Below are 20270 nucleotides of genomic sequence, written 5' to 3'. Positions count from 1 at the left end.
TCAAAGTCAGTGCTAGTAGGCTACAACTGTAACGTACAGTTATAGCCTAAAAATAAAAAAGTAATGAACCTTCACTTTGCCCTCAGCCTAAACGATTTGCCAGGAAACAAATTATAGATCCATGAGACCAAAGATCGCCTGTTACAAGACGAATTATAGCTCGAGACACCACAGAGACATCAGAGCCAGCGGCAGAAGGACTAGCCAAGGAAAGGCTGCTCTCGCTGGGGTTAACGAGCGCTGACCGCCGCTGATCCGCTGGAGCTCACATCTCTGAAAACGCCAGATAAAATGTTCAAATAGGCACTCTTTATATAAAAAAAACACAGATTTGAGCTTCAAACAACTACATTATCGCCTGAAAAAGTATTAAAACTACGTTTTGTCACACATTAACCGTAGATTTTAACAAAAAAAGACGTGTAAACACAGCCCATGTCAGTCATTTCTCAACGAGATGAGCCGGCTGGCAGAAGCCCCGCCCATGATGCGAATTTGCGTCTGAGTGAATGTCACGTGCGAATGAAGCGAGTAAACTCAAAATGTTCAAGCGCCCACCTTTGCACGATTAGCGCAAATTATTCGCGTCAATCACATCCGGTGTGAACGCCACATAAGAAGTCTGTCTGAAATCAGTTTCGTGAGGTGCCTTCATGCACAAACGCTGCCTTAGAAGCAATTGTCTGAAAAGGCAGCGAGGCAACGAGTCAAGTTTTCGGACGCAGCATAGGTCTGGTCTCGTCAATCTTACCTGGAATCCTTGGCTGCTTCCGAAACCTGGAAAATGCTGCCTTCGGAGGACACATTTCAAAGCAGGAAGGCACCAAGGCACATCTGAATCTAATGTTAGCTTCACTTCCTGTCTCCTGAGATACCTTCATCTGATCGATTTTTGAAGGCTGCATATTTGTATCCTTCGCTGCCTTTGATATCCCACAATCCTGTGCGTTCCATTCACTTGTTAAGTTGTGACGTATGGAACGCTGTTTCTGGGTCCAAGCCTCAACTCGTTTCGCTTGAGAATGCCATCGACGGCCATTTATGAGTGCTATTTATTCATATTAAACATCAAACATTTTAAAAGGTTAAAAGTGTTGGTATGGAGATAAAGGTTATGATTATATATTTTTTGTAGTATTACACCACATTGTGTGTGTATATTAGCACCGTTTGTTGTTTTTCTTGTGGTATGAGATGCCGCGTGACGTCAGACTTTACAACCGGATTCTGTGACAGTTGAGCGTCCGAAAGTTGCGTTTGCTGGTCAGTTTGTGTGTAAATGTAAGTTTTTTTTTACCAACATTTTCCATGTCTAGCGAGAAATTACTAATGTAGAAATGAAATATTTGTTTAGTTCTCACCAAAGCTCTCTCTATTTTGCTGTAGATCATTAAACGGTTACACTGCCTAAGACGTCTGTCTGAAATCAGTTTCGTGAGGTGCCTTCATACACAAACGCTGCCTTACAAGCCATAGTCTGATAAGGCAGCGAGGCAACGAGTCAGCTGCCTAGGTTTTCGGACGCAGCCCTTACCTGCTACTTACCTCCATCTCCATTCGTCTCCAGTTCCTGGTCCCCTTGTGTCTCTCTTCATCTGACCTCCATCCACATATCATCCTGCCAAGTGACTGTTAAGTGCTAGTGCTCATTAGCTTCCATTGTTTACCTGTGTCCGTGTCTCTGTTTATTAAATACCTCCGTTAATCTTCTCCGTCTCTCTGCCTCCGACTGTATCCTGACACTTACATTTATTGTGAAAGTTGCTTATACAAATAATTTATAATTGAAATGGTCTCTTTCAGGTTTATACATCCAACATTAAGTATAGCCAATTTAGGCTTGGAAACAATGTGTTGTATTTATAATGTCACACTTACTCTTTGTCTAACAGTTTAAATGTTTTTTCACACATAAAAATATATAGATGGATTTAAGGAAAGGGGACCCTCATAAAAAGTTTGAAAACCCCTGCATTAGAGCACAGTTTTACTTCTAAATACTCATACTCATATTTCTGTAGTGGTAAAACTAAAGTACTGTATATATTATTTTTATATATTTTTAATGTTTTGCTCTGCCTCTATGCTGATTTCAACATACAACATTGTTTTACAGTATTTTTGTTACTGTTGCACAGTAAAGCAATGAGAAACAAAAATAAGGTTACACTTTATTTTAAGTGTGTTATTAAATTACAGTGTAATTATATATTTATGTACTGAGTAATATTGATTAACAACATGTACTTACTATAGGGTTAGGGTAGGATTATGGTTTGGTTTAGGGTTAGTTGCATGTAATTTACTGTTATTACTATGGTCAGTACATGTAACATATGTAACAAGGGCACTGTAAAATAAAGTGTTATCAAAAAACGGTTCACACATTGATTGATAATCTGATTATTATTATCATCGTTATTTTTACCATTCACCCACCCATTCTCCAAAACGCTTGTCTTATGTAGTGTTGCATTATTGTTGTTATCAAAATTTGCATAACGGATAAATAAACGTGCTTAATTATCATTCAAATGTTGCAATGCAATCAACTCATTGTTATTAAAAATTGAATAAAATGTTTTCTTTACACAAAATATGGAAAGTACTTCATCTTTTAACATGTTAACTAAACATGTTCTTGACAGGTTTCATGAGATTCCTAACGTGTGTTAAACTTTTAGCACTCCCACCGATTGAAACCCAGTGAGGGTTTGCAGTTAAAGGTTTTGTCTAACCCTGATCTTTTGTTGCAAACTCTGTGTGTCATCTTCTTGTCAGCTGTCCTGTGGCGCTGTGTTTGGAGAGGAGGTGGTGTTTTGAACCGCACTAGCTTTGAGCTTCACGTTCCCTTGCAGTTGTACATCTCCAGGCTGAAAGTGACACTGCAGACCTGAATCTACTTCCTCTGAGAGAGAAAGGACGTATAGAGTCTGAAGAAGAGCAGAGCTGAGTTTGGTGACCCGGTCTCTGCTCCAGCACGCTTTGTGCTGCTCTGTGCCCAGGTGCATGTAGATCCTTATCGTTTGATTCGCTCCGTCGTGTCTGGACTAAACAGGCAGAAAAACCTCCTGTCATATCAATTAACTTAACAACCTGTGATGGAATGGCTGTCAAGCTTTTGGCACATCAAACCCTCTGACTTTATCTCTTTCTCTCTCTCTTTCCATCCTGTTTTCCGAGGCTTATCTCCATTCCCATTCATCCTCTGGCTGTTAAACATGGACAGAACGCTGGTTTTTCATGCCATGGACGTTCCTGGCCAGCAGCACACAGCTGTTTTCGTGGATGTGTGTGTCGTTTTGTGGGTGTTTCTTCAATTACAGGCACATTTATGTCTCAGGGGTTGGTTTTTGTTCAAATTAATTAAAAAAATATTAAATACATTTTTTTTCTCTGTTTGTTATATCAAGGTCACACTCTCTTGGAAAATATTCAACATGCCTTCATTTATTTATTTCTAGTTTTCAAGATGCGGTGTGGGTGTATTTTTAACCTATTTAAATACAATTATTGCATATAATTATTGATATAAGGGTCAATAAAAAATAAGGTTTTTAAGATTAAGAAAATAAATAATTTGGTAACACTTTAGAATAATGGTCATTAGTTGACATTAGTTAAAGGGTTAGTTCACCCAAAAATGAAAATTCTGTCATTAATTACTTACCCTCATGTCGTTGGACACCCGTAAGACCTCCGTTCATCTTCGGAACAGAAATGAAGATATTTTAGTTGAAATCTGATGCCTCTGAAAGTCCTCCATTGGCTCAATGGTACTCTACACTCTCAAGACCCTTAAAAGGTACTAAAGACGTCGTTACAAAGTCCATCTCACTACAGTGGTTCTAAAATAACTTTATGAATCGGCGAGAATATTTTTTGTGCGCAAAAAAACCCTAAATAACGACTTCTATAGTGATGACGATTTCAAAACACGGCCTCATGAAGCTTCGAAGCGTTATGAATCAGTGAGCCGAATCATGATTCGGATCGCGTGTCAAACCGCCAAACTGCTGAAATTTGGCGATTCAAACTGCTCATTCGACTCACTGATTCATAACGCTTCGAAGCTTCATGAGGCCGTGTTTTGAAATAGTCATCACTATATAAGTTGTTATTTAGGGGTTTTTTTCGCACAAAAACTATTGTCGCCGATTCATAAAGTTATTTTAGAACCACTGTAGTGAGATGGACTTTGTAACGACGTCTTTAGTGCCTTTTAAGGGTCTTGAGAGTGTAAAGTGCATTGTGCCAATGGAGGCCTTTCAGAGCCATCAGATTTCAACTAAAATATCTTCATTTGTGTTCCGAAGATCAACGGAGGTCTTACGGGTGTCGAACGACATGAGGGTAAGTAATTAATGACAGAATTTTCATTTTTGGGTGAACTAACCCTTTAATGTATTAACTAACATGAACTAACCATGAGCAGTGTATTTGTTACTGTATTTGTTCATCTTTGTTAACGTTAGTTAATATAAATACAGCTGTTCATGGTTTGTTCATTTTAGTTCACAGTGCATTAACTAATGTTAACAAGATTTTAATAAGGCATTAGTAAATGTTGAAATGAATATTGAACTAATAATGAATTGCACTTATTAAGCGTTTATTAATCTTTGTTAATGTTAACTAATGTAGTTGACTAATGACCATTATTCTAAAGTGTTACCAATAATTTTAAGCAAAATTTTTAAATGCGTTTTTATGTCCAAAAATGTATGGTGTTGATTCATATTGGTTTTACAGCTTTTAAGACAGCATTCATTCATTATTAAACAAGATTTCTGATTTTAACACCCAGAAAATGTCAGGTGGTGCCACAAAATATTCATTAAAAAGATATACATTTAATGTACTACTTAGCACTACTGAGAACTTGTAGATATGAATCATTGTATTGTCTAAAATGCATATCACATGGTAAATTCCCTTTCCGTGTCTTTATGTATTTCCCTTTTAGTCCAATTCATATAAACGGACACTTTTCTGTGTGTTCAAACACCCAATTTTCCATAAGGAGTTTTTATGTTTTGTTTTTAACTGTAAAAATTATTTGTATACGTTATAAAACGGTTTACAGTTATATTTCTAACTTCATTTTGCAATTGCAGTGGGAATTAATACTTTTAAATGTAAATTTGCTGGTCGCACCACCTGACATTTCAAACTCAATTCATATCTAACAGGCATTAACTTGGACACCTATACAATTGACCATATGCTACAAGGTTATACATGCATTTTTTTTTTTATCAAATACACATTTTTATAATAACAACACATTTTCAAAGTTTTCCAGAGGTCATACCACCTGACAAGTTGGATCATCATTACTCAAAAATGTATTATCTAATATTTATGGGAGGGTGACTAACATTGTTACTGCATCAAAGGGATCCTCTGAGGTCTTCTGTGTGATGTCATAAGCTGTCACATGGTTTTCTAAAAGTAACATTGCATAAAATGGCATTTTTATGTCGGTCGCCCTCCCTGACATTTTTCAAACTAAAGTTTTTTAAGTAGAATAGTTTTGAAATAGGACTGAGACACTATTTTCCCTCATTTATAAGCAATTTAATGCAAAATTATGCCAAACTATTGAAATAAGAATTTTCCTGAGAAAATGAACCTTTTTTATTGCAGTTTTGTTTTCTGCTTGTACGTTCGGACGGTCCCACCACCTGACATTTTTGGTCTTTCTAACACCACAAGTCAAAAAGTCAATTGAATTTCAAAAAAATGAAAAGGGTTTCTTATAAAGGAAATATTGTAGATCAAAAAATACATGTCATGTCATTGACCCATAAATTGAATTTTTAAACATGACAAAACAAAGAGTTGAATAAACACTAACAGTTTTATATTCATTAAGAACATTTTGTCTAATAATTTTTCAAAGTTAGTGTTTTTGGTTTCCAAATGTGAATGTAGAGCATCATTGAAATACTTTATTTTAGTAATATTACTTTATATTAGGTGGCCTTAACTACTATGTACTTACATCAAACATTAAATACAATGTACTTATTGTGGTCATATTGTATTGCACACACTTTTGCTGATATTGAGGTGGAATACGGGTAGGGTTAGGGACAGGTGTGGTGGTATGGGTAAGTTTAAGGGTAGGGTTGGGGACAGGTGTGGTGGTATGGGTAAGTTTAAGGGTAGGGTTAGGGACGTGTGGTGTGGTGGTATGGGTAAGTTTAAGGGTAAGGTTAGGGACAGGTGTGGTGGTATGGGTAAGTTTAATGGTAGGGTTAGGGACAGGTGTGGTGGTATGGGTAAGTTTAAGGGTAGGGTTAGGGACAGGTGTGGTGGTATGGGTAAGTTTAAGGGTAGGGTTGGGGACAGGTGTGGTGGTATGGGTAAGTTTAAGGGTAGGGTTAGGGACGTGTGGTGTGGTGGTATGGGTAAGTTTAATGGTAAGGTTAGGGACAGGTGTGGTGGTATGGGTAAGTTTAAGGGTAGGGTTAGGGACAGGGTATGGGTAAGTTTAAGGGTAGGGTTAGGGACAGGTGTGGTGTGGTGGTATGGGTAAGTTTAAGGGTAGGGTTAGGGACAGGGTATGGGTAAGTTTAAGGGTAGGGTTGGGGACAGGTGTGGTGTGGTGGTATGGGTAAGTTTAAGGGTAGGGTTAGGGACAGGGTATGGGTAAGTTTAAGGGTAGGGTTGGGGACAGGTGTGGTGTGGTGGTATGGGTAAGTTTAAGGGTACACTCTAAAAAAAAAAAGGTTCTATATTGCACCAAAAATGGTTCTTGGCTCGTAATCATAGGGGAACCTTTTTTAGTGCTATATAGCACCAATTTTGGTGCTTCAGTGGTTCTTCAGCGGTTCTTCAGAGGTTCTTCAGAGGTTCTTCACCGGTTCTTTGACTAAGGTGCTATATAGCACCTCTGAAGAACCACTGAAGCACCAAAATTGGTGCTATATAGCACTAAAAAAGGTTCCCCTATGATTACGAGCCTTTTTTTTAGAGTGTAGGGTTAGGGACAGGTGTGGTGTGGTGGTATGGGTAAGTTTAAGGGTAGGGTTAGGGACAGGGTATGGGTAAGTTTAAGGGTAGGGTTGGGGACAGGTGTGGTGTAATGGGTAAGTTTAAGGGTAGGGTTAGGGACAGGGTATGGGTAAGTTTAATGGTAGGATTAGGGACAGGGTATGGGTAAGTTTAAGGGTTGGGTTGGGGACAGGAGTGGTGTAATGGGTAAGTTTAAGGGTAGGGTTAGGGACGTGTGGTGTGGTGGTATGGGTAAGTTTAAAGGCCCATTTATACTTCTGCGTCGAGTGTACGCCGTAGTGTACGCCGTAGGCTACGCGCGTAGCCGACGCCGTCGTGAGCATTTATACTTCTGCGCTGTTGTCTGCGTCAATGTGCAATTCCACATGCAGACACTAGAAGGCAGTGTCCTCCGGCATGTTGGTGTAATCAAGACAACAGCCGAAGAAGAAGCAGCTTGATGTGTAGAATCTGTACATTCATGTCGGAATATCAGCAGCAGTGAGAGAGCGGCTTTTCTTGCAGCTTGAGTTGTTGTATCTAATACAAATTAAGCATCTCTAGTTGATTAGTAAAGTTAAATAAGGCGATCTGGCGCTGGAATGTGTTTGTGAAACCATGCGGAGCTCGTGGCCGCTGTTTTCAGCAGCGGTGGCTCGAGCAAGCGATTGTTGTTGCGGAGACTTCATTCACGAAATATACCCAAATGTGTCCCTGTTCTTGATATACAATTACTGATTAACATCTTTGGTTTTAATGAGAAAATAATAAACTATATTCAGCGGATCTATGTATTTGTTTACTACCATAAAGAATTGCTGGACTGCAAAATAGTGTGGTGATCAGTGTTGCCAACTCTCGCGAGACAAATAAGCAACCGCAGCTTCAAAAACAAGCCCAAAACAAGCCCAATATTATTATATTATTTAATTAATTATTTTTTTTATCAATAAATGAGCAACATATGAAACTGAAACCTCTCAGAGTGTGAAAAGCAAAAACAGATGTGATTTTACAAAAATCATCAAATTGCAATAAAGGACACACAATATCCTCTGATCAGATGTGAACAGAAGAGGTTTGGAGAGTAAAGAGTGACATGGAGGCCAATTATTGTAACCCATAGTCGGAGTTAGTGCACACATATTAGGGGCAGTAATGTGAACACACACACTGCAAACCGTGAAAAAGACAAGCCCTGCGTCTCATTGTGCACACTATCTGCCCTAAATAGTAGGCTACTGAAAATTACTAATGTCACACTATTTAGGATGGATAGTACATTGGGACACAAGCACTAAGGGAGCGCTGCAATATAGCCACATATTTAAAATAAAATAAATTCGAACCATACCTACTGTTATTATTAGTAGACTTGTTTTTTTATAATAGCCTGTAATTTTAAATACATTACAAAAATATTTGTTTAATTAAATTATAGGTGCCTCTCCTCCCTGTTTCCTCTCCATCTCTGTACACTGCTGGTGGTATTGTTTGTAAAAATGTATACGTCTATTTAAGTCTACTAACTATCATTACGTGCATTTATAACGTCACATACCTGCACGTTGAATGTAATTTTTCTTCAATGAAGGGGAGAAGGAAGCGGGATATTTGAGGACGGATTATTACAGCACTTGTATCGTTGCACTGAATGCCTATTAGCTGTGAGAAGACAGTGTTAGTCAATGTATTGGACAAAACAGCGACCATAAATGTAAAGAAACGAAGTTGCTTATTATATTTTCCTAACAAGCAACCACATTTTTTAAATAAGCCCAAAAAAACGCAACCCGCGACTCGTGATTTCTTAACGCGACTTGCCAAAAAAAGAAGCCCAAAGTCGCGTGTTATACGCGGACATGGCAACTATGGTGGTGATATGGGTAAGTTTAAGGGTAGGGTTAGGGACAGGTGTGGTGGTATGGGTAAGTTTAAGGGTAGGGTTAGGGACGGGTGTGGTGGTATGGGTAAGTTTAAGGGTAGGGTTAGGTGTAAGGGAAAGGTCAACAGTGTAATTATAAATGTAACTACAGAAATTAATTAGATGCAGGAAATGTTAAAAATGTAAGTACAATGTAAAAACATGTATGTACACAATAAGTGCACTGTATCAAATGATTAGTTAAAATGTTAGTACATAGTAGTTAAGGCCACCTAATATAAAGTGGGTCCAAAAAAAAAACTTTTCCAATCAAGCTCTAATTTTATCAAGTTCATGGCTTTCAGAAATGACAAATACCAGAATTCGTCTGTAATGCATGTCTATTTGCTGTTGGCAGACAAATGAAATTAACTAGTGCAAGTGTGTAAAGTAAGAATTTATAACAGAGCCAGAAACACCTCGAAATGAAATGAAACAGAATGAAAAGGGGCAAACAAAGAAGCATCAGAGGACTGAAGGAGGGGTTAATTCTCTTATCTAAATTCTGAGCTGTGGAGGATTAATGTGGGCCGTTATGGAAAGAGGTTGTGGCTCTATTTTGGAGGAGGCTGATCAGAGCGAGAGAGTGAGCGAGACAGGGAGAGGTGACCTTCAGCATTCTTCATAGTCTTTACAATAATGATGTCTGCTGGGATTTCTCATCTCCACTCAACAAGATGCCCCCATCGCCGTCAAGGTTAAAACAATTTCAATAGACTTTGCATCTGACACGTTCGGCCTGAAATTGCATGTAAGTTTTGCTCTTGGTGTGTAATGTCTCGTATTGTGTTGTCGCTAGCGAAAACTTTTTTTTTGTTGTACATCACAAGCGAGAATGGGCTGAAAATGAGTAGATAATGCAGTGTTTTTAGGCCTAATTATGCAATCAAATGCCCTTCAGAAAACGTACCCAGATCTAGTTATATTAACAGCTCCCAGTGTTTTAAAAAAAATCAAGCATTTTCACTGTAGAAATTGGACTGCGGATTGTGTTCAATTCCTTGAAAGGCAGGTGTCTTCTCGTGCTTGGCTGACCTTGACCTATTGTTTTGAAATAGTAATTGTTCAGGCCGCTGGACTGTGAAACCAATTGGTCGTCCTGTAGGGAGTCGGGAGTACAAGTTTTGAGTTCAGCACATCTGTCTTAATCAGCTCAGTCTGTGCCGACCAAGCATCAGCCGCCATCAGCTCTACACTGCTGTCTTTGCATTTCAGTGGGTCAAGTGCTAATGCCACGGGAGGGTGCATGTCGTGGTGGGGAGGGTGTAAAATATGATGAATAGCAATAAGCCGTTCAGCCCTGCAATCAGCATCCGCTTAAAGCTAAAATCAAGGCTGACGCGTTGACGATCAGAGATATGATGTGCTGCATGAATGGAGTTTTCTGATTTCTTTTCGGGCGGTTGATTAAAGTTGTCCTGATGCAGTGTCGCTGCATTTTGGAGACAATAGTTAGCCTTTTTCTTTTTGTGACGATGAGATCTGATTGGCTCTCTGTTGGTCTGATCTTAGTGAATTATTGCGCCCTTGAGATGAGCTTCCTGTGAAAGGGAATCGTCTGCGGTGATTCATCACTGTTCCCGAGTTCTATTACACGTATAAAAATCCCCTTTCATCACATCTCTGTTGGCTCTTCAACGGTATCACATAAGATTAATTAATATTGTAAATCTGCTTTTATTGCCATTTTAAATCGCCGAATTCGTGGAGTTGTACCCGGACACTTTCCCCTTTCGATCAAACACAAAGAAAGTGCGAACACAGGAAGTGAAGGAAAGAGGAAGACTTTTCTTTCTGACGTGAATTATGATTATGATTATGCATGAGTCAGCTAATGCCCAGCCAGGCTTTTTGAACTTTTCGTTCTTTTTCTTGCTGGTCATTGTGGTCACTTGAATAGAAGTTGTAAGCTTTGCCAGCACACAAAAAAAAAAAAAAAAAAAAATTTTTTAAAAAGTATTCAGCCAAGCATTTATGCTTGTCAGAGAAAGCGTTGAGGGGAAGTGCATGGTCTCTGAGGACATGAGAGAGATTTTGCTTTATAAAAGGCTTGAACAACAATGAATACCTTAAGAGAAGTAAAGAGCTACTATTTATAAAGAGTGACATTTTAAAATGGTCTCTTCTTGTAAAGACACGATGAGAAACCAAAACGGGAAAATGAGTTTTACGTCTCTTTGATGTTATGCTACCTATTATTCCTGATGTCCAGTAAATTGGTTGTCTTGACATGTTTGGAGAGATCTAGTATTTGTGTTGCATGATTTTCATAGGACAGGCAATGAGAAAATGAGATTTTATGCTGGAATTCAGAGCTATTGTACTAAATATATAGGCTATTTTAAAGGAATTTTATGAAAGGAAAATCCTGACAATCTGTCAACCTGTACCTGTTCTTTTTCATGCAATTACGGTACAATGAAAATGACAGCTCTTTCAAACTTCAAAAAGAGCAAGAAAGCACCATAAAAGTGGTCCACTGGGGGGGAAAATGATGTAGAAACTATTTTCACAATTAATTACAAAGAAATGTCAAGTAATGCTTTGAATTAAAGGTGAAATTTTGATGTAGAAAGACTGAAATGGTAAAACATACTCTAAGAGTCTTTGGGAAATCATTTGTACAGTCCCTTGTGTGCTGAACAGTCCACATTGAAGTTGTTTCTCATTGTTGTACCCTCTGAGACCGAATCACTGAGTTGAACTATAGGGAACTGAATCAGTCCGATTCGTGATTCATTCAGACAGGTTTGTGAGCTTGATCAACCAATTCATTTAAAACAACTCAAAAGCTGTGTCCCAATTCAGGGGCTGCGTCCTCCAGAGGTCGCATTTGAAGGCTGCATATGTCATTGAGTTATCACCAGACCAAGCTCAATTTAAGATTGAACATTGGTCTGGAGAGTCTGCTCTGTATTTTCTGCTGCTGCACGTGATAAACGAGCATAATTCAAATGACTCTGTATGCAATTGGATAGTCCTTCAACCAATCAGACCACAAGAGGCGTGATCAACAGGCAACGACCCATCGCTTCTCTATCCGTCATCGTGTTTAACCCGCCAATAGCGCACCAGGTGGATAAGCCAGTCTGTGATTGGTTCCCGCAAAAGTGTAACAGTAGAAATTAATGTACAGGTTTCCAGATTGAGCTGCACGGCGAAATCAAATTTCCAGCAGATCAGGCTGGGTTTGTCCAGTCTATCATCGAGTTCTCGCTTAAAGGTCCCATGGCATGACATTTTCATTTTATGAGGTTTTTAAACATTCATTTACGTTCCCCTAGCCTGTATATGGTCCCCAAGTGGCTAGACATTTTGATAGGTGTAAACCGAGTTCTGGCTGTCCTGCTCTGCCTTTGAGAAAAGGACAGCTCAGACGAGCCGATCTGGAATCTTCCCTGTATGCCGTCATACGGGGAAAGGTTACCTCCCCTTGCTCTGCTTTACCCGCCCAGAGAATTTGGAGAAAATGGATTCTGTTTATTTTACTCACAATGTCAGCACAGGCTTTTACGATATATGGATTCGACAGCACCGCCACAAACAGTGAGTAACAGTGTTCATTAATGCCTGATCTGTGATCAGTGATTTCTGATGTGTAGCTAATCATTCAAGTTCACACAGACTTTCTTTCTAAATCGTTTATGCATCCGTGAATCAAGCCAGAGAAAACTAAACGCCTTTTATTTCTAAATTATGACATTTTATGATGTAAAAATCATACTGACAATATAAGTACACCTCAGGAAACATTATAAAATAAAAGCCTTTAAGAAAAGCAACTGTTAGATTGCAGAGTAATAAAGAAAATACATTCAATTTCATTACAGTTTACTTTTCTTAAATTAGACCTCAACTCAATGACGTACTCACGGATTCATACACAAAAGTCCTCATACAGAACCATTGTATGTCTACAGAAGATTTGGATAGTTGTTGAGTCAACTGAACCACTTTTGTGGTGTCATTCTGGAGCTTGACTCTTCTCGTTCACTTTCGCTATATTGATTTACAAATACCTTTGTGTTCTGCAGAAGAAAGAAAGACACACAGGTTTGGAATGACCTGAGGTTGAGTGAACAATGGCAGTGTTCTTTTTTTTGTTGGGTGTACTGTTCCTTTAAATGTTTTGTTCACTGAAAGTCCATGTTTATTTCCCTCCATGATTGCTTTGGCAATGACTCTCAGACCGGTACATAACCCTTAAAATGACCCATATCTTTGAGTGCATTAAAGTTTATATAACAAGATTTGACTGCTGATATCCTTATTTTCCAAGCTTTCTGAACGTATGCATGTGTGTGTCCTCCACAGGTCAGTTGGCAGTGGGCACATGTGAGATAGTGATGTTGAATAGAGACAGCAGTCAACCCAAGCGCACTATCGCCAGGCAGACGGCCCGCTGTGCCTGCCGGAGAGGACAGATCGCTGGCACCACACGGGCCCGACCAGCATGCGTGGACGGTGAGATGCAGCCCACACACACACACATTCCCACAGTGTGTACATGTGCACACACACACACCCATATCCGATCACAGCATGCAACAAGCAACGTCATGTCGTTCGACTTCACTGTTGAATTTGCATTTGTCTCGTGTCAAAATCTTGAATCGCACAACGTAACATAATAGTCAAGACTTGCTACATGTAAAGAATTGTTCCTCTCTGCAGTGTGTGCTGTGAGGATCGGTGAAAAGGGAAAGAAAAAAATGTAATCTTTGGATTGTGATGTTGATGGATTGTGTTTTAGGAGGAATATTTGAGCTTGTCTGTTCTGCCGAGCGCCGGATATGGCGGAGGATCTCATGGGGTTGGAAGCTTTCAGCTTTTCTTAGGCTGTAATCCTGAATATGATGGTAGTGGTTGTTTTTGTAGCAAATAAACCCAACTCTCCTGACAGCAGGGGTCTTGTAGCGAGCTTCTTCTGTGCCATGGTGTTTTTGGTAATGCTACAGCTTGAGCTCTTCAACGTCACATTAGGAGCACTTTGTAACGGCAAGACCAGAGTAATTAACCAAGAGAGTACCATAATTACAGCTGTGGGAAATTGATTTTTATTGGCTTTCTCTGCTGCCTTCATGCTCCATTAGTAGTGGATCCATTAAAGAAGGACCTGTTGCACACACACACACACACACACACGCACACACACGGACGCTTTACAATTACAGACAGCCCCATGACAGATGTACAATTAAAGTTTTAAAGAATGTAGAAATTAAAATAAAGGTCCATCCATTAGCATCTAGTCAATCTAACTACTGCTTCTCACCTGGCCATCATATCTCCTGCATTATAGAGCTCAACAGAAGGGCTATGATAAATGGAAATTGATTTTTAAGTGAAAATGTATGAATCCGTATGTCGGTATGATTTCAGCTTCATTTATATGGAATTGGAGCACTACACACACACACACACACACACACACACACACACACACACACACACTGTTCAAAAGTTTGGGGTCAGATGTTTTTATTATTTTTCAAACTCTCGTATGCTCATTAATGCCGCATTTATTTGATTAAAAAATGGTAAAAATAGTAATATTATACAATATTATTTTCAAAGAATAATAAAAATATTAAAATAACTATTCTATTTGACTACAATGTAATATCTTTCAGAAATCATACTGATTATGCTAATCATGCTAATGCTGATTGAAAACCGTTTGTGGAAAAAGATCCGTTATTTTTAGGGTTCTTTGATGAATATAATGTAAAACAGCATTTATTTGAAATAGAAATCTTTTGTAACATTATAAATGTCTTTTGATCAGTTTACTGCATAAAAATATTAATTTCTTGTTTTAACTTACTGACCCCAAACTTTAGAATGGTAGTGCATGTCTATCTATCTATCTATCTATCTATCTATCTATCTATCTATCTATCTATCTATCTATCTATCTATCTATCTATCTATCTATCTATCTATCTGTCTATCTGTCTATCTGTCTATCTGTCTGTCTGTCTGTCTGTCTGTCTGTCTGTCTGTCTGTCTGTCTGTCTGTCTTCTATCTGCCTGTCTTCTGTCTGTCTTCTATCTGTCTGTCTTCTGTCTGTCTGTCTGTCTGTCTGTCTTCTATCTATCTGTCTTTTATCTGTCTGTCTGTCTTCTGTCTGTCTGTCTGTTTGTCTTCTATCTGTCTGTCTTCTATCTGTCTTTCTTCTATCTGTCTGTCTGTCTGTCTGTCTGTCTGTCTGTCCGTCCGTCCGTCCGTCCGTCCGTCCATCCATCCATCCATCCATCCATCCATCCATCCATCCATCTGTCGTCTATCCATCCATCCATCCATCCATCTGTCGTCTATCCATCCATCCATCCATCCATCCATCCATCCATCCATCCATCCATCCATCCATCCATCCATCCATATTTTTAGTGGTTGTGCTTTAATTAGGGACTGCTTTGTTATTGTTGTTTTCTGTGCTTCAAGTTAAAATGTCTTTTAACTTTTAAAAACGCTTCAGGGCTTCGAGGTTAACATTAGTCCACAGATTAATTGACTTGTCCTTCAGGCACATCACCTTTATTTATAGTTTTGCACTCTTTATTGAATGATTTTCAAAAGGAGAGAAAATGAATGGAAATCTATTTCCTGAGCCCACGGTGCTGAAAAAGTGTGCGCTCTCTCCAGTTAGATGTCAGTCTGCAGGTGAGGCTGTGTCTGGCAGATGAGTCCGGGGGGCAGATGGTCAAGGGTCTCAGGAGCGAGTCGGGTCTCTGGAGACGTCAGTGAATCAGTGTAGGTGGACGGAGCCGGCTCAGGTGTTGCATGCACACAGAGAGACGGATCGAGTCATGATGCAGAACAGAGGTACCATGGGACCAAGTGTGTGGGTGTGATTCATCCTTTTTAAAGCTAGACTCGTTCTCTCCACACAAACGCACTGGTCAGTGGGTGGTATCTTTTTTAACTTGCACAGAAGAACAGGAAATTATCGAGTTTCGGGGGCTGCTGTGTGTTTATATTGATTCTTGTTCCGCTGCTTTTCGGTGTATTTCCGGGGAGATTTTGCATATGCCTGCCCCATATACAGTGACCCTGAAAGAGAAAATATTCTTGTTCTGTCTATTTGCAAGCAGTTAATGATGAGTGAGTTTGGAGCTGAGGCACACGCTCCCCAGGAGGCCATGTGTTCACTGGCTGCCTCTACAGCGGAGAGCCTTATCAGGCTTCACATGAAACAAATAGGGTACGAAAATATCTGCTAAATTCTGTGTGCGCTGTAATCTGCCGGTCTCTGCTCCCTGTGTGGCCTAGTTAGAGCACTTCGCCGTACCCAACGAGACGTGTGTGTATTTGCATCTCACATGCATTAATGATAATTAAGGCTATATTCTTATTTTACATTAAAGGCTTGTTTTTAGATCAGGACTTTAAAGGCGGCAATGGATCAGCACCTTTTCGGTTTTGTTTATACAAGGTGTTTCCATTTTAGGACGAGATGAAAAGGGAAATTATAATGTATATAATCTGTTCTAGTTCTAGGCCAGCAAATATAGTGCATATGAGTACTTGTTAAAAGTCAGTGCTAGTATACCAGATCAAGTCGATACTATGTGTACCAATTCAAAGGCACTTTTAGTGCTAGTGTGGGTACTAATGCGAAGTCAGTGCTAATGCTAGAATGAGTGCTAAATTAAAGTCAGAATTGGTACTAGAATGTGCGAGGGGTTCAAAGTCAATTTATTTTTCTATTATGTGTACTAGTTCACAGTCTAGTATAGTATAGGTATAGTAGGTATACTAATACAAGGTCATTGCAGGTATGAGTAGCAATGATGAGCAACATTTCTTTTTTTACTAAAACCAAAAAACATCATTTTTTAATTTGCCGAAAAGTGAAAATGAGTTCCCTTTCAGTCGGTCACGTTTGATGTACATCTCTTTTCCCTCCTTCAGGGAACGAGGGCTACATGCATAACCGAGACATTTTATTTAGTAATCAATTAATTCATTAAGAAAATTAATCAATAATCAGCACTCAAATAAAACAAAATTGTTGTATATAAACATTTAAACTGCATAAAGCGTTTTTTATATGAACATTTTAATGATATAATTGTCGTTGAAATTTAAACATTTAACTGGTGGCTGTAATAACTTATTTTCATGACAGATTCAATCAGATGTACATTAAATAATGAAGACAGCAGGTTAATTAAAAAGTCAGTACTAGTTCAAAAAGACAGTACTAGTGTTAGTATGAGTGCTAAATCAAATTCAGTATTAGGGCTAGTAGGTGTACTAATTAAAAGCCAGTTCTATTGCTAGTTTTTGGTTCTAGTTCAAAGTCAGCACAAGTGATATGAGTATGAGTGCTAAATCAGGGTGTGTTCACACTTGGCATGTTTGGTTTGATTAAAACAAACCCTGTTGCGATTGCTCTGTTAGTGCGGTTCATTTGAATAAGGGCGCTTTCACACTAGCCCCTTTGGTGTGCACCCGGGTTCGATTGACGTCAGAGTTTGGTTCGTTTGGATGATGTGAACGCTGTGGATGATTCGGCTCACTGATTCATAACGCTTCGAAGCTTCATGATGCTTTGTTTTGAAATCGTCATCACTATATAAGTCATTAATTAGGGTTTTTTTTGTGCACAAAAACTATTGTCGCCGATTCATAAAGTTATTTTAGAACCACTGTAGTGAGATGGACTTTGTAACGACGTCTTTAGTACCTTTTATGGGTCTTGAGAGTGTAAAGTCCATTGTGCCAATGGAGGACTTTCAGAGCCATCAGATTTCAACTAAAATATCTTCATTTCTGTTCCGAAGATGAACGGAGGTCTTACGGGTGTCCAACGACATGAGGGTAAGTAATTAATGACAGAATTTTCATTTTTGGGTGAAATAACCCTTTAATATTACTGCTAGAATGAGTACAGATTTAAAATCTGTTCTAGATAGAATATAGTATTATTTTTACAATGAACATTACATATAGCAGTACTAGGGCTAGTATGACTGCAAGTTTAAAGTTATCCGAGTGCTAGTATAAGTACTAGTTCAGATCACTAATGATACAGTATAAGTTCCCTATCAGCAAAAGTCAATTCTAATAATATTATGAGTAGTAGTTCCAAGTTTTACTTGGTACAATAGCAGCAAGATGTTTTTCATTTGATCTGTTTCACATGTTGGGCCAAGATCATGCCCAAAGATAGCATGCATGTGCTTTCAGCAGATATTTCTCATAGATGTTAAAACTAGTCCACACACCCCAGTACTTCTTTCAACTAGATTCCAACTGGTGTGAGTGTGTAATCACAAGCGTTACCTCAATATAGCCATTCCTCAGCATGAGGCATCACGGCTCAGACACCCTGACCGACTGTGCGCTAAATACCCCGCTGAAGCATTCCAGCCTCATTTAAGCCCATTGATTTTCTTTAGCGCTCTTTGTTTTCCTTCTTCATGGCCCAGTTGTATTTGTGCTTTTGAATACTGTCCCTCAGAGGGAGGCTTGTTTATGTGATGTGGGATGGATTTGATTGTTTTGGCCCCCCCAGGGACAGCAGGACTTGGATGAGATCTGTAGAGCTGGCTCGGCCATCCACAGCTTTTGCTCGGGATCGGTTTAAAGACATAATCCTTCATTTCACCGGCGCCACTTCACTTTGATAAATTCAGGGATGGTGCTTTGATAACGTCTTCACACTCAATATTCATAAGAACTGCCATGAAAGGCATGCTGTGTTTCAGATCAAGAAAATGGTTGTAAACATATCTTAAGCGTCTGGTGACAGGGAATTTCTAAAAAGAAGCCGAGCCTTTGTGCGCAGAAAATTGCATGGACAGAGTAATCAAGGAACTGAGGTCTCACGGGGAATGGTATATTAATGAAATTGAGGATTTTGTAGAATTTTAGGATAATCCTGGAAATGTATTCTGTGCACATCCATGTTCAGTTTCGTTTAAGTATCAACTTTCTTCAGGGAAATCAAAAATAGAAACAAAAATGATTTATTTGTTGACTCGTAGTAAGATTATACCTCATTTAGCTTGGAAGAATATGATGAGAAATGTTTGAGTTCTGGGAAATCTGAACCGAGTTTGAGATCTTTTCTGATTCCCTAGATATACAAGGGATAACTGCGGGATTTCTTTCAGTGGAAACATCTGAGACACAGAGGCAACTGCTATCTTGGAGAATATTACAGGGATCTCATTTGTTATTGTTCTTTCCTGGTGTGCAGGCGAGACGCAGCCATCTTCTGATTGTCTGATGCTCCACATCCTCTTTGACCTGTTTTGTTCCCGTCACCTTCTGAACACTGGTTGATCTGTGTCTGAAGCACAGGAACAGCAGGGGTTTATGGAATTTTACATGGATCTACAGAGCAAACAAGAGAACTGAAAGCGGGAGCCTCAGTGCATACACATGTCTGATGTAGCTCTCTTTGAGTTGTTTGATGGTTTGGGTTCTACAACGTGAAGATAATGAAGTGTGCAGTGAATCAGGGGCCTGCAGGCTGCTTACTGAAACATGCATGACTTTGCCATAATCTCAAATCCACTTTCATACACAAATCCATATTTTATGTTGAATATAAAGGTTGGGTGGTTTTTTGCGATGCCTGTTGGATCTCAAAGGGTTGTAGTAACAAAAATCTTTCATAAAAACCCATTAAAAGAAAAAATGGTGTAAAATGACAGACGTGTTGCCATTTTCCAAATTTCATCGTCACATTTGACCCTTTTTTGTTAAAGAATATAGAAATACCACATTGCAAACTTTGTGTCAAGAATATCATAACAAACATAAAGCACATTTATATTATTTCTTAAATAGTTTTTATTTTTATTTTTAAAAAGTTTGAATTTGAGCCTTTTTGAACCGTTATCACCGTGGACCTTTCTGCATGTTATGCAGCCTTAAGTTGTTGTTTGAATGATCAAATTTGTCTTACATTTTCTAATAATTTAGCCCCACATATGATGTTGTACACTACATGGGAACAAAAGTACAGCACTTTACTAAACAACTGTTTTAATGCAGCAGATTATTGTTCACAAGTTGCAATTGATTTGATGTGTTTTTATGTATAACGTCGGTCATATTGATTTATTTTCATAGAAACTTTGTTACTCCGTTACACAGAGCCGTTAAAGCAGGGTTCTCAAACTCGCGGCCCGCAGGATGATATTTTGTGGCCCCCTTCTTGACATCAAAGTTTAGTGTTAGTGCGGCCCGCACATTGCCGCGCTAGCTGTCTCCTTTGTGTGTGTGTGTGTGTGTGTGTGTGTGTGTGTGTGTGTGTGTGTGTGTGTGTGTGTGTGTGTGTGTGTGTGTGTGTGAGAGAGAGAGAGAGAGAGAGAGAGAGTT

General features: G+C 39.0%; 1 protein-coding gene across 1 annotated transcript in view; it reads left to right on the top strand.

Moving 5' to 3' along the window:
• tafa5l (TAFA chemokine like family member 5, like) overlaps positions 1-20270 on the top strand; it is a 75013-nt gene that overhangs the window by 14241 nt on the left and 40502 nt on the right. Inside the window, exon 3 of the mRNA XM_079827989.1 lies at positions 13241-13390. Within this exon, the coding sequence (XP_079684115.1) occupies positions 13241-13390 (150 nt within the window). The remainder of the gene's footprint in view (positions 1-13240; positions 13391-20270) is intronic.

Source organism: Gobio gobio (genome assembly GCF_949357685.1).
Source record: "Gobio gobio genome assembly, chromosome: 10".
Lineage (NCBI taxonomy): Eukaryota > Metazoa > Chordata > Actinopteri > Cypriniformes > Gobionidae > Gobio > Gobio gobio.
This window is presented reverse-complemented; position numbering and strand designations above follow the sequence as displayed.